Here is a 25,787-nt window from a genome sequence, read left to right as displayed (position 1 = left end):
TTACTTTATTGTTGAGAGAAAGCACTTTGAAGGTAGCTGAATCATATTTCATAAATCATAGTCAAGACTGCACTGAAGGGACAATCATAGGGCAGACTAACACATTGTTGACAAAAGAAGTTTGCCGGTTCCCAGTATTTACCAAGTGCATTCCCTGATCACTTATATTCATAGGGAAAAGAAATGTTCCAGTCTCATGAGCTAACATTCTTCATAATAAAGTAGCAGCAGGAGTAACAACATCAAATTTAGTGAAATTGAACTGTCAGCGCTCCAATGCTACTGGACCTGTCACACTGTACAGAATGGGGACATTCACATCCTAGGCTAATTCAGTGTTCACAGTGCCAACATACTATAAACTTGTACCTCCGCCTCACTGCTACATCATACAAGCCACGGAGCCTACAAAACATTTGTATGTGTGTTTCAGTGATAATGTTATATGTCAATGTTATAAATGTTATAAACTGTAGTTCAATTATTATACAGCTATTTGCAAATAAAAGTCAATAGATAGTGTAAAGGTAGGACATGTAATTCACTTGTTGCCAACTGTGATCAATAGGAAAGACAAAAGGGGGCATTTATAAAGACCAGCGTACTCGCTAGAGATGAGCGGATTTGGCATAGGCTGTATCCCAGTTTTCCAGGCGTTCCTTTGGCTGTATCCACCCGCTGCACGGAGTCGGCAGACAGCGGGAGTCAGATGCCGATAGTTTAGGTTCATACGAACCTGAACTTCGGGAAATCCTCTCATCTCTAGTACTTGCCCCCTTTTCCCTGTGCAAATTCAGGTGAATCCAGCCAGATGGCACGCACAAACCAGTGAGCAGGCATAAATCATGATAAATGTGGCGCAAGAGGAGGCCACACCTCCTCTCCGCCTTGCCAAGCCCCCCCCCCCCCTCCTCGCCCACCCATCGGGCGAGTAGGGGATACGGCAGGCGTACGCCAGTATATGAATATAAGTGCTAAGGTAAGCGGTCTGCTATTACATGACATGTCTAAAACCATGCTGCATTTTTTTTACCATGTGTAACTATAGCTCCCAGTATGACCTGAACAATGGTAAGGGTATGCTGGGAGTTGGTGTTTCATCTTACTAGGAAACACAGGGCTGATGAGACACAGGCAGAATATACAACATTCAGTGACTCAGTAATGTTTTCTCTGTATTTGTTTCTTTTCTTCTCCATGGTGTTTAAACCTCTATGACTTCTGTCAGCTACTTCTTGTGTCTGCAGAGTTTGCCATCCAGATATCTTTGGCTGATCACCTCTACTACCACACACTATACCCCCTGAATATAACACTTATGCACACTGTGCCTCCTGAATATAATACTGCCGCACACTGTGCCTCCTGAATATAATACTGCCACACACTATACCTCTGAATATAATACTGCCACACACTATACCCCCTGAATATAATACTGCTGCACACTGTGCCTCCTGAATATAATACTGCCACACACTATACCCCCGAATATAATACTGCTACACACTATACCCCCTGTAAAATAATACTGCCACACATGGTGCCTCCTGAATATAATACTGCCACACACGATGCCTCCTGAATATAATACTGCCACACACTGTGCCTCCTGAATATAATACTGCCACACACTGTGCCTCCTGAATATAGTACTGCACACATAATGTCCCCAGAATCACAATTCCACATACTGTGTCCCCAGACTTTAATAATGTCACACACAACAGCCTACTGTGCAGCTTGTATATTACTACCACTTGATGTACTCTCTAAAAATAATAGCACCTCAAACACACATGGTGTCACCTGAAAATAGTGTTACTTACATGCCCTCTAAAATAGATTATAATACGCACTGTGCTCCCTTAATTTATTATAATAAACACAGTTCTCCTGGAAATTCATTATAATACATATAGTACGCTTTTTTTGTGTTTTAAAAAAAAAATATTAAAAACCAAAATAAAATAAGTTGGTGTGCCTGTAGAGGGTTATCCAGACAGACCTTTTTTTTATTTTGCTTTTTAAAAAAAATTACAATTATAATATATACATCCACCGGAAATGAATTATAATTAGAGACGAGCAAAGCAGGCTTCATTAGGGTTCGTACAAAGCCGAATGATCGGCTCTTGAATCATGCTCCGTGGAGAAGGAGGATACAGCCTGAGGACTGCCTGGAAAACATATGGTGTATAGTTGCATCCATATTTTTATTAAAATGTTAAGTTGTATCTGTGTCATAAGACACAGATACAATTGAATCCATGTAACATGTACACATATATGCGCATAGGTGAAAATTTTGGTGCTGTTTCTTTATACAACAATCAGCTGATATATGCATGATCCTATAAGGGCTCATGCATGTACTGCCATGGAAAAGTCGGTGGCAGTGAGACAAAGACATACAAATGTGTACAGCCGTCAGAGCCCCTCCCGGCAGACTTGGTACATATATAAATACGGATGTTAATATGGACGTTGCTAACCCTGGGTCTGTATTATGTAATATAACCATATGGAATGTATACAGACAGTAAGTGTAAGCATGCGGCTATAGGCTGCACTGTCTGCAGTGTGCCTACCAGTAGTCATACATTTCTTCTTGTTGTGCCTCTATAATTTGCTCGCCTTTCATTGGCTGTTAATGGGGTTGTGTGCGCTGCCTCCTTTTCTGTGCTACCCCCATTTCCTAAGAAACTGTTTTGGCAATTCTCATTTGGTTTTGGAAGTGCTCTTTCCCGCCCTTCCTCATTTTGGTAATGGTTACATGGTTGTTGATGCATTTATATTGTTGTTGTCTCATATTACTGTTCTGTTCTGTTCTGTATTTGGCATTTGCTACTTTTAAGTCACAGCAGCAGCCAGTAAAAGAAAATGGAGATGGGGGTCTCAAAGACAGACTTGCTAAAATCATGTTGCCCCCCCCCACACACACACACACACATTCCTTCCTCCTCCATTAACCTAAAAAAAAATCTGTATAAACATGTAATTAATATACAAAATATAATATTAAATCCCATAGCAAATGTCAGGATAAAATACCCCATCAATGTAATAAAGACATATGTGCAATACTTAGAAGGTTAAAGCAGTAAATTCTAGCTCACAGAAGCACCCTGTGGAACTATGGGTAGTGCTGTGGTCTTAGCTGACCTCTCATGAAAATAATTCATAATAATTCCTAATCAGAATCATCTACTTTGAAAGGGAAAGATGAAAATAATATACGTATTGTCGGCAGGCAGCGGAGGGCATCCTATCATTATTGTCCATTATACTGGCCCTCCACTGGATTCTCGCCAGCCGCTTAGGCATGCATAAACATACTTTTAAGTTAATTCCTGTTATTAGATTATGTTTTAAATATGATTGTATTAAAATGACAATGCAATTTATTATTGTGGGTGTAAGGACAATTTGTGGGAGAAATAGAATTTTGGGTAGCACATACAGTACTACTGGCAATGCCAAGTCTACCCTCATGGAATCCACCAAACAATCAAAGTCCCAACCCGGTTCTCAGCATAGAAGTTGTGTAACGTACCTTACTGAGAATATATATGACGTCACCATATTTAAAGGACAATTCATCAGGGTGATCCGCTGTGCAGTCCCATAAACCTCTGTAGTAATTTTCATAGTCGGTTTCTTTTCCTATGGGAACAAATAACAATGTTCTACAAACAAATAAAATGTACTGTATTCCCATATAGAGGGTGGATGACTGCGTGTGTGCCATCTGGTCGCCTGTATTATCACACTGTATGGAAAGCTAGATGTATTCTAGAACATTATAATAAACTTTGCTATAATTAATTATTTAGAAATAATATTACTACTGGAGATGAGTAAACTGAGTCTCCCAAAGCCAGATTGATTACGTACTATGCAAAAAGTTTGGTTTGTTACTGAGTGAAAGCCCGCTCAGACAATCACAGGCCACGGTGTTGTCCTGCCCCAATAGGCCTGTGATTGGCTGAGCGGGCCTTCACCGGAGAAGACCAAGGGACCAGACCAGAGAAGAAGGACCCAAGGCGAGCACGGACATGTACATATAAGTGGCTCGTTCGGTACTTATCACAAATTTGCTCATGTCTAATTACTACTACTAGAAATAGTAATTAAGTATTTTCTTTGTTACATGCAAACAAACAGGGTAGGGGGTTGTTGCTTTTAGTAGCCTACAAGGACATTTAGATACATTCTCTGGATAAAAGCCACTATGAATTTCCCTCTAATTAATTATAACTCCCAGTATTATTACAAGTAACATAAATATTTAGCTTTTCTATTTAATTTTACTATTGAACTATTACAGCACCTGGATGTACTATAGTAACTATTATTTTATTAAGCTTTCCGAAATGTTATAATTGAATGTCAGAAGTTTTGACCAGTGGGAATCCAGATGCTGAGACCCCCAATGATGAACTCCTGATGTGTCACAAGTTTGCAGAAATTACAATTACTCTTTAAATAACAAATTCTGCTCTTATCCAATTCTGTTGGATTCTACAAAATTATTTGGTATAAAATTTGGTATAAATGGCCTTAATACTTGGCTTTAAAGGAGAAATCCGGGGTCGTCCATTTTTTTCAAAATGAGAAGAGGAGGCGGAACATAACAACATGCACCTACCTCCCTGGCTGCAACACAGGAATCTGCTGTCCCCCACTACGGTCCCTGGTCCCCCGGCCGCTTCCTGGTCTGAGTGGTGACCGGGGTTGTAACGTGTCAGCCCCGCTCAGCCAGTCAGGGGCTGTAGTAGGATCCTACCTTAGCCACTGACTGACTGAGTGGGGCTTACACATCATGTCACTGGAGGTAGGAGGTAAGTGCATGTTGTTATGTACAGCTACCTCCTCCCTGGCTCTTTTGAAAAAAAATGTCTGACCCGAACTCCTTTGATACAAGTCCTTTTACACTACACTGGGCATCAGAAACAAGTGACGATAGCAAGGGGCTCACATTCAGTGCCTTTGCACGACTTATCAAGCAGCTAGGCCACATGAACGATCCCTGCATTGTTTGTGCGGCCATTTAAATACATTGCTATTAGCCGCGCCCCCCCTGTTTAGAGAGAGATGTACGGTCAGTAATCAATGATTTATAGGGCTCCTTGAGTGATTGCTGACACTTCTACGCAGGCCAAACTGTGGTCCATGCTCTCTCCGTGCAGATATTTGAAAAAGAGACCACATGCAGGAAATCTCAATCCTTTGCACATTGACACAAAAAAAAACCTGTTCAGCATGCAGGTTGTATATCAGCTGAGAGCAATTAACTCTTTTGCTAACTATATTATCAACTACGCATGCTTACCAGTAGACAATGTTTTGTGTTATGCAACAATTAAGTCAGTATAATGCCACCATGTGGTTACAGAGGTTTTGGTGCTGTGTGACAGGAGAGCTGACCATACAATGCAAGAACCCTCCAGATTCTCTGTGGATGTGCAACAGTTGTATACATGCATATTGAAGACCTGTCCCACTCTGTTGACCCTCAGTAATGGCTGTCAATCATTATCAAGCCATGTCTGTGAACATGCAAAGTATTGGGACTTGTTTTGGGACCTGTGTTTGCTCTCTTATTTTGAACAGAGAAAAGACAAAATATGGGCACAGAATGAGCATGGAACATAGGAAGTCACAGCAAGAACCATGTGGTGCCAGATATATAGCATTAATTTAAAGGGGTCCTCTGGTTTCAGAAAGTTATATATATTTGTAATCTATAATTACAATCTATAATCTGTAATCTATTTAAAAACCTCAAGACTTCCAGTACTTATGAGCTGCTGTATGTCCTGCAGGAAATTATGTTTTTATTTCAGTCTGACACACTGCTCTCTGCTGCCACCTCCTGTCCAAGATAGGAACTGTCCAAAGCAGCAGCAAATCCCCATAGATAACCTCCCCTGCTCTGGACAGTTCCTGACACAGACAGAGATGTCAGCAGAAAGCACTGTGTCAGACTTAAAAGAAAACATAATTTCCTGCAGGACATCCATCAGCTGATAAGTACTGGAAGACTTGAGATTTTTAAATAGAAGCAAATTACAAATTTATATAACTTTCTGAAACCAGTTAATTAAAAAGAAAAATATTTTTTGCCGGAGTATTCCTTTAATCATAAAAAGAAATAAAGAGAGTATACTGCAAAACTGATTGTGATCACAACCCGTTGATTTTTATTTTTTTTAATCGCCACAGTGCCATAATGCTTCGAAATTAATATTTCTGTATGATTTTTAGGCACATTGTACTGAAAGACAACAGAGCACCAACATTTTGTCACATAGTGACAATGGATGTAGTGTTAAAACTGCCATACACCCCATTAACTGATTGATTACTCAGTACCCTGGTTCACAGGTAGGATAATATATGGATCTTCTCATGCTTGTGAATAGGGGCCAGAATGAAAAGATAGATTGCAATAGACTGCTTACCGTTTTGCTATGAGGTTAATAGTAAATTGCTTTAAAGTGGACTTTAAGGAGTTAAGGTAAAAGTAGAAGAATGACATTAATTAGGAAAAAAGAAACAAATCCTCATGCCAAATATTTTGACAAGATACCATGTGTTTGACTATGGCAATCTGCATGTAAATTGCATCATTTGATTTTGATGGAAGCATAAACACAGTTGAGACTTTACCGCCAATCTAAGGTTGTTAGAAGATCTTTAAACAGCAGGCCCGGTGGATTCCATAGCACTTTATAACCCACATTTACATATCATTAGCAAGTTGTGTGCATAATGCATAGATCAGGAATAAATTAAGCCCAAGTAACTTAGTATGCTGAAAACACTTTATATAGACAGGTTTACAGAATGAATGGTATTGATAACCTAACTCTCATAGAGAAAGTGGAACGTTTAGCGATAAATCCTCCACGTGAGAAAATTGCACCAATATATTGCTGATTGCACAATGTCAAGGATAGCATGCAACTTATTCCAGAATGACGCCTAATGCTAAGGCACTGACTACTTCATTGCATCTTTAATACAAGAGGGAGAACGTCATGATCTTGCAACAATGTGTTCATTTCTGGTACAGAGAAGGTAAGTAATAGCTGCAGGATAGGGAACGTCTCACTGCAGATGGAAGTGTGTATACCTTTCTCCATTGATGTCAGCATAGAGATGGCAATACTGTATATGTAATGCTGTTTTACCAGTGTAATTTTCCAGGCTAATATATAGAAACAAATTGCATATCTAAACCCTCTTCAAGACATGCAATGCACTAGGTTTGGCATTAATTTTATTAGAGTCAGTCATTAGAGTCATTGGGCTACGCCCCTTGAGAAAGCGACCTAACGCGAAACGTGCGTCGGGGTTACGGACGCCAGATACCACGATGGGTAAGCGCGCTTTATGATGTACTAGATGCTGCATGGTTTAGATATAATTACATGCAGTTGGTCTAGGAGGCCATGTGGATATACTACTTGGCTATATATAATGATGCTGACGCTTACATGGAATATGTTGTGATCACTATGAATTTTTTATATCATGGTTTCTTTGGCTGTCTTTAATTACTGGATTCTTTTTGCACTTATAATAGTTTTTATGCGATTTTTTATCATGTTAAATAAAATTGCTTATAGTTAAAAATCTAGCTTTGTGTGGTGTAATTGTTTTATAGTAAGGCTAGTGATTCTGATATTGTTTTGGGACTTAATTATGGTGAATAAACTCTGCTAGGCAGAGACCAAGGTAAATTCTGAGTGTCCCTTGGAGCTATTGTATATAAATTGGGCTAAACATGTAGGGTACAGCTTTAGTAGCCAATGCCTGGGCCAAAATCACCTTTTACCATAAACAGTTTTGCCTTCATTCTTTCTATTATCTATTATTAACTATCATATAGTCTATTATCTATTATTAACTATCATATAGTCAAGAATTGTCAGATTTGACTGTAAAGGGGTAGTTCAGCAAAACAAAAAAACAACTGGTGCCAGAAAGTGCCAGAGATCTGTAATATACTTCTATTAAAAATCTCAAATCTTCCAGTACTTCTTTCTAGTCTCGAGAGCAGAAGAGGTTTTCTTTGGGGATTTGCTACTGCTCTGGACATGGACAGAGGTGTCGGCAGAGAGTAGAGTGTCAGATTGGAAAGAATACACCACTTCCTGCAGGACATGCAGCAGCTGATAAGTACTGGAACAGTTGGTTTTTTTATATAATTAAATCTCTGGCACTTTCTGGCACCTAAAGGGGAACTATCCCTTTAAATATGCGAATGTGCTGCCCGAAAAACTACAATGCTAAAATATAATTACAACTGTTCACAGCAAATAACCGTCATGCTATTTGGATAATGGACAATTATTATGGTCACAGTCTACGATACATATCAGATACGCATCTACAGACCGTTGGCAGATCCACTTAAATGTAGTTAGTTTAATGTAAAGAGACCTGCTGACAAGTTGACTCTTATGGTGTACTCGGCTCTTTCCGTCACTCCATAGGAATGAATAGGGCTGCGGGTCACGTGCCAACCCGGGGCTCTATTCATAACAGAGGCGTCGGGGTGTGATAAGGAAATCGCTGGGGGGTTCAGGGGTCGGACGCCCCGCCATTTCCTACTTTTCCCTATGCTGTAGATAGGGGAAAAGTAAATTTTTCCCACAATACCCCTTTAAGCCATTGACTGACACATCTGGTGGCTGGTTATCTCTTCTGAGAACAAAAAAAATTGGGCAGGTCTAAGTTCAAATGCTGATCCCCCTTTCCCCCACTATCTGTCTATAGGGAACAGTTGGCAGACCACCATGAACATTAGATGGTTGGCCAATCCTGCTGAAATTGGCAGGTTAGTCCAGATTCACATCATCCTCAGAGGCTTCATTCAGGGCTAGTGTGGAGCAGATCTGTCAAAGTGTTTGGGCTCGGCCATGTTGGCGAATCCAAACATTTTGACAGATCCGCTCAACACTCTTCAGGACTTCTGAGGCAGAAAGAAACCATGATCCAGTAGAAAAAGTTTGCGAAGCTCTGATGTAGACATCTGTACATAAGCCAGAATTAGAGGGTGCTGGATGGGGTGAATCTATGGCATTTCTTCGTGGTGACTGGCACTAAATAGAAAGCAGAACTTACTGTTATTTTTTCACCATTTATTGTAGAATTTTTAGTGCCTCTCTGTGGTTACGTACAATATCATGTGCTTACTTCCTTTCTGCGAGCCTAAACACTCCTGGTAACCTGTTTCTGCTTTCCTGTGTGGGCCCTGAAATCAGCCTCTTGTTTCCTGTCCACATGTCACACAAGGAAAAGAATGAAAAGAGACTTCCTGATCACGGCCTTCATGTCCACCCTTCTCCTGACAGCAGGAGAGGAGTGATGTATATGGCCCGTACAGCTGAGAGGGCAACCCAGACTACATTTCCTTACAGGACACAGTAAAGATAGGGCCACCATGCTTTTGCCTTTGCAGAGGTGCTAAGTCCTGATAAGCAGCACATCTTCTGCTGTCCGGTGTTGTGTAATCTGTCTGTATTATAAAGTACAATGCCCTTTAGTTCAGGAACACATATTGTCTTCAGGAAGGCTTCAAATATGTCGAATGACATATGGTAATTGTAATATCATATATTTGTACCATTCTTTATTTGATATAATTCTCCTTATATAAGGCTGTTTAATCTAATAATATTACACTCGGGCCTAATGGAGCTTACAATCTAATTTTACTAACTCATGCAGTTTTATTAGAATCAAATCATTTGCAAGCCGGTGAAGGTCAGGTTCACAAATGAGAAGACTGGGGCAATAACGGGAAAGCATCACTATAGCACAAAAAAAACAAAACAGAAAATAGTAGTATGTTCAGCCCTGTCATGAAAATAAAAGCTGTAATGGAGATCATGGCAATGGGTATTAGACTACATCCACCCACAGAGACAAAGAATATATAAGTAGACTGAAAAGGGCTCCAGAAAGTGTGCTTATCTAATGTTAAATGTTAGCACAGTCTCCTCTATGAAGTCGTCAGTGTCAATCGTGGTGTCTGGAAAAGTTGGATGCCGCCCAAAGGCTGCCAGAAAAACATGGATACAGCCTATGGCTGTAGCCATGTATTCCAGGACTCCCTAGGGCAGCATCTAACTTTTCCAGTCAAATAACATTGCCAAACTCGAAAAGTTCAGCAAGTCCACTCAACACTACTTACAAGGCTTGAACAATTGAGCAACCAGGGCAAATGAACGATCGCTGCACTGCTCATTTGCCTGTAAAAGGGCCTTTTGTTTAGTGACATACAGTACTTGAAAAATTAAAAAGATTAACTCCACATGACCAGTCTGATGCCAAGAAGTACATCAGACATTAGTCATTGTCCAGAGTGTAATGGATGCACCTCAGGAGTGCTGTCATTTTGACTGTCTGTTCTGAATTACAAGTTATAAAGTTTTTAGTGCGCACTTAGTAACCACACTAACACACTGATGGTTAAGGTGGATTTCCTTTATTCAAAGATGGCAGACATTTTTTTAGCCGTGTGTTCTTCTACTTAGGCTTGTGTCAGTACTTCATTGGCTGAGGGGCGAGAATAGTTACTTGCTTAGCACTAGTAGTTACTTACATAAGCTTTAAGGAATTAGTGTTTAGAAGGTCAGCGCCATATTGTGATGACTTCACTAAATATACAAAACATGACATCCTTAAAGGGGTACTCCAGCAAAAAGCTTTTTCCCAGTAATTGAAACACATTACAAAGTTTTATAACTTTGTAACATGCTTCAATCACCTATCTGCCCCCTTCCCTATCTCCCCCCCCCCCCCAATCCCCCACCAGGAAGTGAAGTTAACACATTCTTGCCTAATGACTGTTGACCCCAGGCTTTTCTGTGGCAGCCATTTTGTGACAATGACATCATCAAGAGGGAGGCTGGGCTAAGCCCCGTTAAGCCAGCTTCCTTTGTCAGATGACACAGGTTGCTCAGCTCTGATTGGCTGAGCAAGATGTAAGCCTCTAACAGTTCTATAGAGTCAGTTAGACATCACAGGAGACAAAAGTGCATCACGGGAAAGACCAGGAAGTGAAGAAAAAATGAAGCCACCAACTGGAGCTTCAGGGACCTGCAAACAGCGGGAAATTCAAACGGAGAAAGACTTAGGAGGGATGGTAAATGTAAAAGCTATGTTTATGATTGATTGATTGATTGTTTTCTTTTATCAGCGCCTTTAACAAGGGATATGACAAAAATGCTATGGTATTATACTACAATAAAACCTTGTAGCTGAACTTCCCTTCTTCCAGACTTCTGTCCTCCCCTAATTTCCATGCATCCGCTGTACTCGTTGGGCCTCTCTTTTCTCTCATTCGATTTCTTTTTTTGTTGTTGCTATAATCATATGCAATGAAGATATGCATGGCCAACATTTAAACAGGCTGCAGATCAATTAGTGGTCTTAGGTTTATCTGATTTTTATCAAAGAAGACAGAACTGCGGGTCGATTGTCAGAGCCTGTGTCAAGTTGACCTTTTCACAAACGTCTACATTGCCAGTCCCCTGGGTTACTTGTTGTCCCCTGTCAGCCTCTGAATGGCAGAAGTCTGTTCTGTTCAAGCACAAAGTATACACAGATGTCTATATTACATTCTCATAGGTGTGACAGCGACTGCATGTTGTATCTATAAACTGTCCTTTAGCAGTGACACTTCCTCAATGATGATAAGCTAATTTATGCAAGTAAATCTCCTTTGTGCAGAAATGAAAGCTAATTGAGTCATTACAAAGTAATTCAGGAAGGAATGCCTTGTGTAAACCGGCTTACTTTAGAAATCCTCCTCTAGTGTGTTTTGTGAATCCTAAATGGATCTAAGTAGCTTAGCTGCCACACACCCTCCAGAAGAGACAGGCAACTTTTACAGACTGGAATAAATTAAACCTAGACAAATTAAGGCCACATTGTAATCACCTGCCGCCGGAGCGCTGCTTGGAGGAGCCGAGCTTATAGGGGCCTTCAGAGGCTTCGGGATCTCCGGGACGCTCACCGAATTGTTACTTTCCTCTGAAACACATAAGCAAATGGTGTAAGTCATATAAATATATACAGTATGATCTCATATAAAGCAAGTCAATAAAATGCTGAAAAGATAAACACCAAGCCATAATAGCCTATCACTGAAACAATGGCTGCATGTTGTTGGGTTATTGTTGGTGGAGGTGAATTCATTGCTTCCTCCGCAGCGATCTATACAAAGGAAGGGAAGTGGGCACGACAACAGGTAAGAGCACAAACAGCTGCAATGCAAACCTTTCCACAGCAGCCTGCCGATAGGACTTAATCTGTTGCTCTCATGATGACAGATTGGTTGGCCTCCCCTGTCCCATCAATCTTTGGCCTTTCTCGTGAAATTGTCAGCGAGACTGACAACATTCAAAAATGGAAACCACAGAGTCCTTTCACGTGGCCTCCAGGAGGCGATGTCTCTGGTCGCTTAGAATCAATAGGCTTCAGATAAGCGTGATAGCCTCTCAATGCTCTACGGCACGCTGGCCTCAGGTAGGCACTCAGCACAGGAATGTGACACTACATTACATATGAGCATTGATGCCTTGGGTAACACTGTACAGGGGATGTAACCCCTGGTACCATGTGTCTCCTTGTCCCAATAGCTATCAATAAGTGTCAGCCGTAAGGAAATGCATTTGACATATATCCCTTAAAGGGATACTCCAGATTGTTTTCAAATTAACTGGTGTCAGAAAGTTATACAAATTTGTAAATTACTTCTGTTTTTAAAAATTTTAACCCTTCCAGTACTTATCAGTTGCTGTAAGTCCTGTAGGAAGTGGTATATTTTTTCTGACACAGTGATCTCTGCTGCCACTCCTGTCCATGTCAGGAACTGTCCAGAGCAGTAGAAAATTCCCTCCTGCTCTGGACAGTTCCTCACATAGATCAAGGTGGCAGCAGAGAGCCCTGTGTCAGACTGGAAAGAATAAACCACTTCCTGCAGGACATACAGCAGCTAATAAGTATTGGAAGGATTAAGATTTTTTTAATAGAAGTTATTTACAAATCTATATAACTTTCTGACATCAGTTTATTTGGGAGAAAAAAAAATACGCTGTAGTATCCTGTAAAACAGTAAACAGTATTATAATAATAATAATTATTATTATTATTATATCCACTCTTATTGCGAAAGATTTCGGCTGTATTGTATTTTTCAAGCATCGCATGCTAAGGTGGTTATAAGAAAATAACACAGCTTTAAGTAATTCCAGACCTCTGCTGTGCAGTGGTTAATGTTGTGCATGAAAAGTGAATTTCCAGATTGTCCTGAATGCTTAAAGTGTCCCTGTCATTAGAATTTTTTTTTTTACATGTAGTAGAGACATGTCGAAAGTTTTAATAATTCGGGGTCTGGATGTTTAGACCCTTACCAATCTCTAAGAGGAATCGGGTGATGTACACAGTTATACAGTTCACTCCATGACTCTCTATTAGCTGTAGAAATCAGCGAGTCAGGGGGTGACGTGCATAACCGCACAGTTTCCCTACCTCATCTTAAAGATTGCAGGGGTCTGAATACTCAGACCCCAAATGATCAAAACTTTTGACATCTTTGGCATCTCAAATGTTTTTCTAATGACATGGCCATTCTGATAACCATTAAAAACTCTAATTAATTCACAATCCATCTGTATAACACATTAGTTTACCTGTTCTCCAGGTAGCGGCAATAGGAGATATAGAACAATAGAAGAAACAATGTGATTTCCCTTGGCATGGCTGCGTGGGTCACATGTTAAGCGCTATGGAGTGTGCCACTGTGTTTTTCTTGGTTGCAATTCGAGCCATATATTTTTATCAGATGTTTTTCTGTTTTATTTGTACCTGTTTTATGGAACTCCTACTAGGTTCGTTTAAAGGGCTTTTCAACTCAAACATAACTTTTGATACGCTGTTGCCCATGGAGAGACTAACAATTGATTCCATACTTGTTATTATCTATAAAGTCTCCTTCTCCCAGTTCTGAGCTGCTGCTTTCTGCTGAAAACACAAAAATCTGTGTGCAAGCCTTTCTCTCTGTCTCCCCCTCCTCCCCCTCCCTTTTGAGACAGTTAATGTAAACAAGGGAAAGTTATTCTGAACTTACTGTGATTAATCCTCCAAGCATTACAAAGAAGCTACAATGTTGCAGATAAAGACTGACATGGACTTGTTTACGTGAGCAGTCTCAGAAGGGATAGGGGAGGAGGGGGAGACAGAGAGAAAGGTTCACACAGCAGAAAGCAGCAGCTGAGAACTGGTGGGAAGGAGACTAAATAGATAATAAGCATGAAATAAATTGTTAGTCTCACCATGGACAGCAACATATCAAAAGTTATGTTTAAACTTTAAATACTGTGTTCATTTCACAACAAGCTCTGGAGGAATCTAGGAGGGTAAAACCTTGGGCTTTATTGGTCTGGTACAATGGTTTTATTTATTTATTTATTTATTTATTTATTTAAATGTACATTTTTTGATATGTATAGGCATGTACTTTTACAGTTGTTATCATTTTGGAGCAGGGCTAATGTGGTATAAAAATTGCATAGCACAGCGCAAAACACTCTCCACCGAGAATGATGATCTGGTGTTTTCCGGCCTAGCAATGCCGCTGTGGCTACCCCTAATTGTGAAGAAGGGAGTCATTATGTAAGGTGCAGATATTGTCATTATTTTTTTCTCTGCAGGTGCGTCTGTGCTTCAGAGCTTATTTCTCTTATTATAACTGTATTAGGTGTAGAAATGGATTTATATGACTAGATTTACTGCACTTGGATCAGTTCAAGAAACAAGTGGAAAGATTGGGAGCACACACAGATTACAGGAACTAGGCATGCACATTGAATGTAATAGCATAGTGCATGGACCACCTTAAGAGATGTTTTTCACAATAACTAAATTTAGGCTATGTTCACACACCATATATTTTCGTAAACCATGGTCGTTGTACAACAAGTATACGTGCCATTGCTGCCTAGGAATCCCGGCTGGAGCGTATACACATAGTATACACTCCATCCAGGATCTCTCGCGGTGCCGCAAATAACTGACATGTCAGCTTTCTGCGGCCGCTATTCATTGAATAGCGGTCGGGAAAACCGTGTCAGTGCACGCTATTGAGCGAGCGTTTCCGGCCGCATGCTCCATAGCGGGCAGTGGAGAGTTCTGATGCGGGGGCGCAGGGATGCGCCTGCATCAGAACTCTGCGGGGCTAAAGATCATCAAGCCGGTACTGCACTACCGTCCGGGATGATCTTTTCAGAGACAGGCCGTTCCGTGACCTGGCAGGGTCTCGGAACATCCGGTCTCTTACAGAATGTGAACATAGCCTTACACTGTAAAAAATTAAAGGGGTTATTCACCCCAATTTTTTAGTCTTGCAAATCAAATGGGGCCACAAAGTGCCAGAGATTTGTAATTTACCTCTATTAAAAAAATATTAAGTCTTCCAGTACTTATCAGCTGCTCTATGTCCTGCAGGAAGTGGTGTATTCGTTCCAGTCTGCCAAGAACTTTTTAAGAACTTCAGGTTACATATCTGGTTATTTTGTGGTCATTAGACCCACAGAGAAGGATCAGGCAGATTGAGTTTCTGTCTAAACCTTGTGTTCTCAGTGAGATGAGCAGCCCCCTTTGACCACTGAGAACACAGGAATGCTCATCCAAGCCCGACAGCAAGCAGCAGCTCTTAGGTTTTTACGGGACCTTGGGTGACAAAGTCTCAGCGAGCCCCTCATCCATCCACTATGCACAATCACTTGAGACACCACTAACACACACAAACACACATTACTGACACACACGACTAACGCACACTTACTGACTGATGAAGATTACTGACACACACATTACTTACTGACTGAAACACACATTACTGACTGACACACAATACTGACTGGCACTGACACACAGCATTTACAGCTCAGTCTTTTCCCTCTTCCTCTCTGCCCTGCTGATCTCCACACTGTAGTATTGAGGACCTGCGGTCTTGTGATCAGGTCCTCTCTCTCTCTGCAGGATGCTGACAGGTCCTGCTCTTTATCTTTCTTCTGATGTTCAGCCTCAACCACCTACAATACAGTGAGCAGGCTAAACATCAGAGAACCGGGCCCCTTTCCCTCTCTGGGCCTTTAGAGGCATTGTGGCCCGGCACTTGCCCGGGTGAGCCCTGTGCTGACTCTGGCCCTGCCGACGGCTACTACTGCTTATCTGTGATTATCGTCTAGGATCTGCAAAAAGCCGCAATTCACTGATAGATATGACAAGGATTGTGCTATGAATATTCCCCAATATTCCCCTTTCTCAGAACCATAAAGGCAAAGTCTATAAAAAAATATGTTACCCCCATTCATTCAGCCTTGATGCTAGTATGTCCGAAAGTAATGTTACATATTACATGCTACATGCAATCTGGGTAATAGCAGACGGTGGGCTTTCTAATGTACCTAATGAATAAGTCTAAATACATTAGATTTAGGCCCAGATGTATTCTGGGAGATTTTGATCAATAGCCCATTTACATTAAATGACAAAGCCTCATGCAGACGCAGAGACATTAAGTGGTTTTATAATAATGAATGATAGTTTGCGGGTCGTATGGATTTATGTGTGTACATATGTATCTATGACTATGTGGCTCTCTATGCTTTTTTTTTTTTTTAACATTAAACAAAACCAGTTCTGCCATGTAAAGTGATCCATCAAACTGCACAGATGGCTGTGGGGTTTTCATTAGATAGTTACCATGGAAATCATACTGAAAATCTGGAAGATTCTTACAAATAAGCAGCTTGTATTTACATGCCTCTCAGCTGCAATGTGGAACTCGTCGGCAAATTAACTTATTATTCCAAACACACACGGTCCACAAAACCAACTGAACAGACTGGCGGCTGTCATTAGAAACAATGGGCCAAAGAAGAGCTGGGTGACAGGTGAGTATTGCACAGCTCTCCGCTGCCAGCATAGCCCTCTTACTGCCACAGATTAACTAACTAGTCCCTTCCAGCCAACTGAAGTTATATCTCCATATTACTAAGGATAAAGGTGTATGGTCAAAATTAACATACAAAGCTCACCTTTATATGTGATCATGGTAGAAAATGTTAAAAAGGTACCTGTCACTCTGCGCTGGAACCCCCTCCCCCCCTTGTCCGACCAACCCACCAACACCGCCACCACAATCCAGAGAGATGCACAATTCCGCTACCATGCATGATGTGTAGGGTTCACTTGTCTTGTAATTTTCATTGGTAACATTGCATAGGACTTTTTGACAACTACCGGTTTAGGGAGACGGGACAAATACATTTTTTCATGGTTTTTAGTCCTAGTGTGGGACTTAAAGCGAATGTACTAGAGGTACATCGCTTTTCTGTTTTTACCATGAATAGATCGGCGTCAGCACAGGGATGCTGGTGCTGCGGTCCTGGTGTATTCACTTTAACCCTGCAATAGTTTTATTACTGGTATAATACACATTATCTCATGCACCTGTACATGGCAGACCAAGGGGCCATTGCTGAACTTTCACAAATTCCATGGCAACCTATCCCACTGACTACCCCCCCCCCCCCTTACTCCCACTGTAGAACCACTTAAATTCTGGAGTCAATACTAAAGGTCATACTACCATCTACCATCTTTGGGCTCTATTACACCAACAGATTATCTGACAGATTTTTTTAAAGCCAAAGCCAGGAATGGGTTTAAAAAGATCAGAAATCCAGTCTTTCCTTTATTACCTGTTCTGTTTATAGTCCATTCCTGGCTTTGGCTCAAAAAAATCTGTCAGATAATCTGTTGGTGTAATAGGGCCCTAAGTTTCTGTTATAATGGAAACCATGATGACGGTGGTAGACCTCTCATGTGATGGACAATGATGACAGCTAACAGCTAACACAATGACTTACAGTGAGGTTTACCAGAGTTCTATAGTTGCCCACACTTGACACAGCTCTGATTACTATTCACCTAGCCTCTCACACCATAAAGCTTTTCCTCCTTCCTCATGTGGGCATGTCAGTACCTGTCTTCATGCAGCACAGGACCATCTTCACTTCCTTAAAGGGGTTATCCAGCGCTACAAAAACATGGCCACTTTTCCCCCTACTGTTGTCTCCAGTTCAGGTGCAGTTTGCAATTAAGCTCCATTTACTTCAATGAAACTGAGTTTCAAAACCCCACCCAAACTGGAGACAACAGTAGGGGGAAAGTGGCAATGTTTTTGTAGCACTGGATAACCCCTTTAAGGGTCTTCTAGCCCAGAGGCAGGAGTGGCGTCCCGGCCAGGCCCTGTAGCTGGGACGCCACACCAGCGGCATCTAGTGGCTGGAGGCATTAGAGGCATATGGATTTGCATTGGGGGCCGGTACGGGGGCGGGGTTTGCCGGAACATTTATTTGACGGGTCTGCCCTGTGAAATCAGGGACAGTCCCGGGAAAACTGGCAACTATGGAGTTCTCATTGGTTGTACACTGTTTTAATGGAGGAAAAGGTCTGCACGCTGAACGTTTCCCATCAAAAGTAACAGAACTGTCTATGGAGATTCTAGGAAGAGACCCTGACAATAGTATGGTACACAGCTAAGACCACGCAGCAGAATGCCAGCACCTGGATACACTCCTATCTCAGCTCCTTTAGGGAAAACACCTACTGTATAGTGGTACCACCTGGTGGAAGTCATTATCGTGACTGCATGTGCAGTAAATGCATGTGTGAACACAGTCTGAGACGAAACTGGAAATTACTATTCTTAATTGTCGGAATTCTCTTCAATTTCACAGCATTAATATTTACTTTCACCAGGCATTTAGGCTGGAAGTTTTCTCCTGGCATTAACTAACCAAACCATCTCATAGAATGCTCTATAACAGTGCTTCTCAAACTGTGAGGCGGGCCTCACCAGTGAGGCACCCCCTAGTTGTTGGTGAAGCCCAGCTGGGGAGCCAGTTTTCACGAAAGTAACTATAATCTGCACAGTCCTTTTGCTGTTTGCAAAAATCTCCATTTTAGCAACATTATTAATTTATTTAGTACTTGCTTTATTAGTATATAGAGCTTGGAAGATGGGTGTAAGCTAGTCCCAGCATTATTTTCAGCTTTTAAATGTACTTTCACCACATATTGTGAGGCCCAGGTACCCTCTTGGTCAGTCTGGTGAGGCCCAGGCATTGCCTTGGTCTGTTGCGTGAGGCTCCAGTAGAAAAAGTTTGAGAAGCACTGCTCTATGGCATCTTCACTTTTAAGAGCTGTAATTGGGCTCCTAGAGATATACATGGCACTACTGCACCTCTCTTTGTGGCTTGCACTCCCCCCTTTTAAGACACATGTGACCCCAATTATCAGGAAGCACCTGTGTACATATGGTAAGTACCTCCTCTTTCTTCCATTCTACCTGACGGTGCAATAATGAGTAGCAACACCTTGTTCACGCTTGTGCTGCTTGGCAGCCGCCTTTTTTGCCGGCAGCGCTTGTGGGTTGTGTGGGTGTGTGTGTGTGTGTGGGGGGGGGGGGGGGGGGTTGCAGTGGGTTTGGTCCTGTGACAGTGGGGTTGCAAGGCTATTCTGAGGCCCCCCTCCCCTGTTGTCACTTGCTTTGGGGGGTTGGCGGTCACTGATCGACACAGTGTTGGTTTAGTGTGGGCCAGAAGACCTGCACACAGTACATGAGGCAATATGGTTTATCAAATTATATACCAACATTCTGGTGTTGGTTCTTAAATGTAGCCGAGAGGCATTAGTGTCAGCCATGGGTGTGAGGTGCAGCCATTTCTTTTTCTCTAGGTTTGCACCTCCATTTGTATTCAGTTTCATTCGATACTGTTCGATACTATTTCAATTTGACAGAAAAACTCTGTATTTTCCCTCACCTTCCATATGCACAGAACCTGAACCAAAGTGCATACTATTACATCAATCTACTAAAGAACCCCACTGGTTTTGTACAGTGACACGTGAAAGGACAAATTCTCCCTAAAACCAGTCTTTATTTTTTTTTATTTGCCAAATTTGTCTTCAATCCAGCGGAAAAAAACTTTTTTATGCCTTTATGAAAGGTCCAGTAATAGAAACTATAGGGGGCGATTTATCAAACATGGTGTGAAGTGAAACTGGCTCAGTTGTCCCTAGCAACCAATCAGATTCCACCTTTCATTTCTCACAGACTCTTTGGAAAATGAAAGGTGGAATCTGATTGGTTGCTAGGGGCAACTGAGCCAGTTTCACTTTACACCATGGTTCATAAATCTCCCCCTTTAAATATATCTATATAACTATATATCTATCTTGGGTTAGATTATTGCCATGCCATATGAGAAAGGAGTTGAATGTAAAGTTTATCTCTTGTAAGAATTTAAAACACACAGAAACATCACAACCTGCTTTATCTCATGGCAGGAAGGTTACAGAAGACTGTGATAAGAGACTATGTTATGGAGCTCTTAGCACTCTGATCATTTATCAGTTAATGGGGTACTCCAGAGAAAACAATTTGTTTCTAAATCAACTGGTGTCAGATATCTATATAGATTTGTAAATTACTTCCAGTTAAATATGTCAAGCCTTTTAGTACTTATCGTCTGCTGTATGTCCTGCAGGAAGTGCTATCTGACACAGTGCTCTTTGCTGCCTCCTCTGTCCAAGTCAGGAACTGTCCAGTGCAGAAGCAAATCCCCATAGCAAACCTCTCCTGCTCTAGACAGTTCCTATCAGTGACAGAAGTGGCAGCAGAGAGCACCATGTCACACTGAAAAGAATACACCACTTCCTGTAGGGCATACAGCAGCTGATAAGTACTGTAAGGTTTGAGATTTTTTTATTGAAGTAATTTACAAATCTGTATATGAATCAGTAAAATAATTTGTGGCATGAAAATTAATTTATTGTTGTTAATTAAAATATTTCTAAAATCCTGCAGTTTTTGTTCTCACCATGGAACTAGAAATCTTGTGCAGTATGTCCTGACACAGTGCTCTCTGCTGACATCTCTGTCTGAGACAGGAACTGTCCGGAGCAGCAGCAAATTCCCATAGAAAACCTCCCCTGCTCTGGACAGTTCCAGAGATGTCAGCTGACAGCACTGTGCCAGGCTGAAAAGAAAACAACATTTCCTGTAGGACATACAGCAGCTGATAAGTATGGGAAGACTTGAGATTTTTTTTTTTTTAAATAGAAGTAAATTAAAAATCTATATAACTTTCTGAAACCAGTTGATTTGAAAGAAAAAGATTTTCGCTGGAGTACCCCTTTAACTAGTAGTAAGAATGTAAAAAAAAAAAAGATTAAAAACACAGCATGATCTAAAACTACAGCTTGTCTCATGCCTTTCTCTTGGATTTTCTCACTGTCTTCACCTGGACTTTTTCTTTCTTTCTTTCTTCTTTTTTTTTAACCTTGAACTGGGTAAGAGTTCTTAATATGTGAGAAAGCCACATTCACAAAGCAATATTTCACATCTATAATAAACACTGGATCTGTATCAAGACTTAAATATTAATAGCCGGGATTAATGGTGCGTTTACACAGAGAGATTTATCTGAGAGATTTTTGAAGCCAAAGCCCGGAACAGACTATAAACAGGGTGCAGGTCATAAAGGAAAGACTGAGATTCCCTGTCTTTTCAAGTCCATTCCTGACTTTGGCTTCCAAAATTGGTCAGATAAATCTGCCTGTGTAAACGCACCATAAGATTTCTCCCCAGATAGACTTGTTTCACGATTTCTTCTACACACCTATTTAGACCCGGAATTATAGGAAGTTCTTTCCTACCTATTATTACATCCTGTCATAGTCATTGACTAAAGATTGAATGTCAGTGGGGTGTTGTACAGTCTCTATTTTTCTTGTGCGGTCTTAAGAATCATTATTTGTAGCAGATGTAGTTGATGTAAAGGTCTAGTTCATTTTTCTCATTTTAAGTAATTTTCCGTATAGGCGTAACATTATTGTAAAGCCAAGAAAAAAATTGTAAGACCTTATGAAATAGAGAAGAAGGCGTGTAGTAGAGCCAATGTGTGCCAGGGGACTGCTCTAACACTGCCCTGGCATGTTTCTGGCAGGCAGGGTACAGCAGGGTTCTTTAACCATATGCCATGGGTTTTTTCTTCACTAAATCAAGCTCTTTCTGATTCAGGCAAGCTGTGAGCAATTTAGAGAATAACTTTGAAACTACTACAGGGATCATATTGGTTGGAAATGGAAAAGTTGTAACCTTTCAATACATTTTTAATACCATACCTAGCAAAATAAAAAAGAAAAATATTCCAATGGAATACCCCTTTAATAAGCTGCACACCCCCTTTAATGAGTGGTTGGGCTGAGGCCTTTCAATAAATTTTGCTTTGTATTAGAGCACTTTACTGACTAAGGGTACAAACCCACTTGACGTATTTGCTGCGTGAATCAGTCTTAAAAATAAGCAGGCAAAACGCAGGTTGGCTTTATACAATTGTTCTGCGTTAAAATACGCAATTGCGTATTTTTGAAGCGTGAAGCTTGTTGTTAGCAAAGCATCAGTTGTTAACAACCTGTGCGAAAAACGCATGTAGCTTCACGCTTCAAAAATACGCAATTGCGTATTTTAACGCAGAACAATTGTATAAAGCCAACCTGCGTTTTGCCTGCTTATTTTTAAGACTGATTCACGCAGAAAATATGTCAAGTGGGTTTGTACCCTTAAAAGGAAGGGGTTGCCCTTGTCATGCCACTGATTGCATTGTATTGGCCTGTCTTATGAACATGAGAATTAAAAGGGTTGTCCAATGCTACAAAATTGGGGGAATGGGATAAAAATGGGTAAAAAAAAAAATAACCGTATTTTGTTTCTCTCTTTTCTCCGTGTTTTGCACTCCTCCTGGTGAGACCCACATGACCACAATTAGCAGGAGACACCTGAGTGCTCATGGTTTCAATCCCTCCTGTCTGTCCCATTCTGTCTTTGATAGCTATGGTGAGTGCAATATCTTATCCAGACTTGTGCTGTTTGGGGGCAGCTTCCACCGCCGGTGGTGCTGGCTGGGTTTTGGTGTGGCATTTTTGGGTCTGGTCCTGTGGCATGGGGGTTGCAGGGCCGTTCCATGGCCTCCCTTCCCTGACTGTGCACGCCTGCGGGGGTGGTGGTCGCTGACTGGCACAGTGTGGACTTAGTGTAGGGACCCATGTGTATCAGATACCTGCACGCGGTACATGGGGCAGTGTGGCTTGATCAATTCACATACAGAATTCTAATGTTTTTTTATGCAGCCGAGAGGTACTAGTATCAGCCATAGGTGTGAGGTGCAGCACTCTTTTTTTTCCCTGAACCAAAAAAAAAAAAAAAAATACTCGTCTGCTCTGATAACTAGGGATGAGCGAACCGTCGGACTTTTGGTACGACGGCATCTTTGCTCAATTAGTATGCCTGCGATCCCGGGTGCATAGCTGCACTCCCGGGAATCTGTGGGCAGGATCTTTCAGGGAATTCAAGATACATTCCCTGGATTTCCAGGGAATGTATCTTGAATTCCCTGGAAGATCCTGGCCGCAGATTCCCGGGAGCGCAGCTATGCACCCGGGATCGCAGGCATCGCACTGGAGTGAGCGGCTTTCGGACCGAAAGTCCAGAAGTTCCGCTCATCTCTACTGATAACCTGCCACCTCCATCCTGATCCCCAGTTCTGGCAAAGCAGTGTTTCCTGATTTCATTTCAACACACAGTAACACACCTACTCATCCAATCACTAGTTGTAGTGGAGATTTGTTTTAGCCAATGACTGGCTGATGAGTAAGTGCTTCTTGCATGGCAAGCAGGAAGTGCTGCAAAGTGTCATCTGGGACTGTGGGAACAGATGCTGTGTTGAATCAGTGAAGGTGAGTATCACTTTTTATTTTTAGCCCATACTAAGACTATACGCCACAATTGTGTGGTATCAGACAATCCCTTTAAGGCTGGGTTCACACTACGTATATTTCAGTCAGTATTGTGGTCCTCATATTGCAACCAAAACCAGGAGTGGATTAAAAACACAGAAAGGATCTGCTCACATAATGCTGAAATTGAGTGGATGGCCGCCATTTAATGGCAAATATTTGCTGATATTTTAGAACAACGGCTGTTATATTGAAATAATGGCAGTTATGTACTGTTATATGGCGGCCATCCACTCAATTTCAACATTGTGTGAACAGGTCCTTTCTGTGTTTTTAATCCACTGACTGAAATATACGTAGTGTGAACCCAGCCTAAAGGTGTAAATGTGTAATTTACTTCTATTAAAAAATATATATATATGTCTTCCAGTACTTATCAGCTAATGTGTGTCCTGCAAGAAGTGTTGTATTCTTTCCAATCTGAGGGTGGGTTCAAACTGAGGGATCCGCACGGAGAGGTTCTATCGCTCATCCCCGCTCGCGGCGGCACATATCCGCCTGTGCACAAGCGGATTCCACCGTCTGCCGAAAGAAATGGCATTTTAATTCTTACAGCGGAATTCGCCCGACCATAGAATTGAGTCTATGGGACGGGTGAAAATGCACGTGGGAGCCTGAACTTCTCTGCATGGATTTCTCAGTGTGCACCGACCCTGACACAGTGCTTTCTGCTGTCACCTCTGCCAGTGACAGGAACTCTCCAGAGCAGAAACAAATCCCCATAGAAAACTTCTCCTGCTCTCCAGACTGGAAAGAATACATCACTTCCTGCAGGACATATGGTAGCTGATAAGTATTGGAAGACAAGATTTTTTTTAAATTAGAAGTAAATTACAAATCTCTGGCATTTTCTGGCTCCAGTTGATTTGAAAAAAAAAAAAATCTTTTACTGGAGTACCCCTTTAATGTAGTCTCTTCATAGCAAAGCAAATACACCATACTTGATAACTTTAAGAACCTTAAATTTACTTTTGTAAATTCTGCTAAAAAGCAATCGATTAATGCATAACATGTAGCAGCCATGTCTTTTGTCCTTACATTTCAGGTACACATTATATAGGCCCTATCATTACAATTACCTAACCTTATAGGACAGATGTCACATAAACATAAACTATAACATTCACAAAGGGATCCATGCTGTACTATAATTTTTTCCAAACTACCATAATACATGAATCTTCTGCCTGGTAGTCTGTATGTGAATCCCGAAAATGATTTAGTCTTCTATGGGGTTTTAAAAAGCTATATACTTCATCCCTGATGACTCATGATGCGCCTCTAGTAATATGTATCATCAGCCATGCAGCTTGTGAGGTTTAGGAACCATCATGGTATAAATTATGCGAGTTTAGGTTATTTTTGTCCATTTTCGCTGAACGACATACTGATAGAGAACAGAGCCGCTTGCTTCATCCTAGAAATAGCAAAAAAATCTCAAGCATTTACAAGCTGTGCTTCTTTTCAATGTGCGGCCTCTTCTGTACACAGAGACAAGGAAATTTAGGTAACTGCGGTTACTGTAGACTGATATAAACTTGGCCCAGAGGAGACTAATGCCTGAGAAAGTAATTTATAGGACATGACTGGAGAGGGACAGTCCTCTTACTGTACTACACATTACAAATAGGAAATCCAGCGCTTGGCAGCTTCCACAGGAAAAGTCTGGCTCCCAGATGCTTCTCTTTCTATCCCACAATGGCTTACACATTGTTTAGAGAAGACATTTTTTGCACTTATTGCATGGGCTGACCCGCGGGCAGACACGACTAGAAGAATTAAAAGTGACCAAAGGCATAAAACTAACAAACTCCTGTTTTTTCTCTTGCTCT

At 41.3% G+C, this 25,787-nt stretch overlaps 1 protein-coding gene across 1 annotated transcript in view; it reads right to left on the bottom strand.

Moving 5' to 3' along the window:
• The window catches only part of SKAP2 (src kinase associated phosphoprotein 2), a 191,553-nt gene that overhangs the window by 16,924 nt on the left and 148,842 nt on the right, over nucleotides 1–25,787 (bottom strand). Inside the window, exons 10-11 of the mRNA XM_069958762.1 lie at nucleotides 11,962–12,054; nucleotides 3,557–3,666 (exon numbers count right to left, since the gene is read on the bottom strand). Coding sequence (XP_069814863.1) covers nucleotides 3,557–3,666; nucleotides 11,962–12,054 — 203 coding nt within the window. The remainder of the gene's footprint in view (nucleotides 1–3,556; nucleotides 3,667–11,961; nucleotides 12,055–25,787) is intronic.

Source organism: Dendropsophus ebraccatus, chromosome 2 (assembly GCF_027789765.1).
Source record: "Dendropsophus ebraccatus isolate aDenEbr1 chromosome 2, aDenEbr1.pat, whole genome shotgun sequence".
In the NCBI taxonomy this organism is placed as follows: Eukaryota; Metazoa; Chordata; class Amphibia; order Anura; family Hylidae; genus Dendropsophus; species Dendropsophus ebraccatus.
Note: the sequence above shows the minus strand (reverse complement) of the source record. Positions and strands in the feature narration are given on the sequence as shown.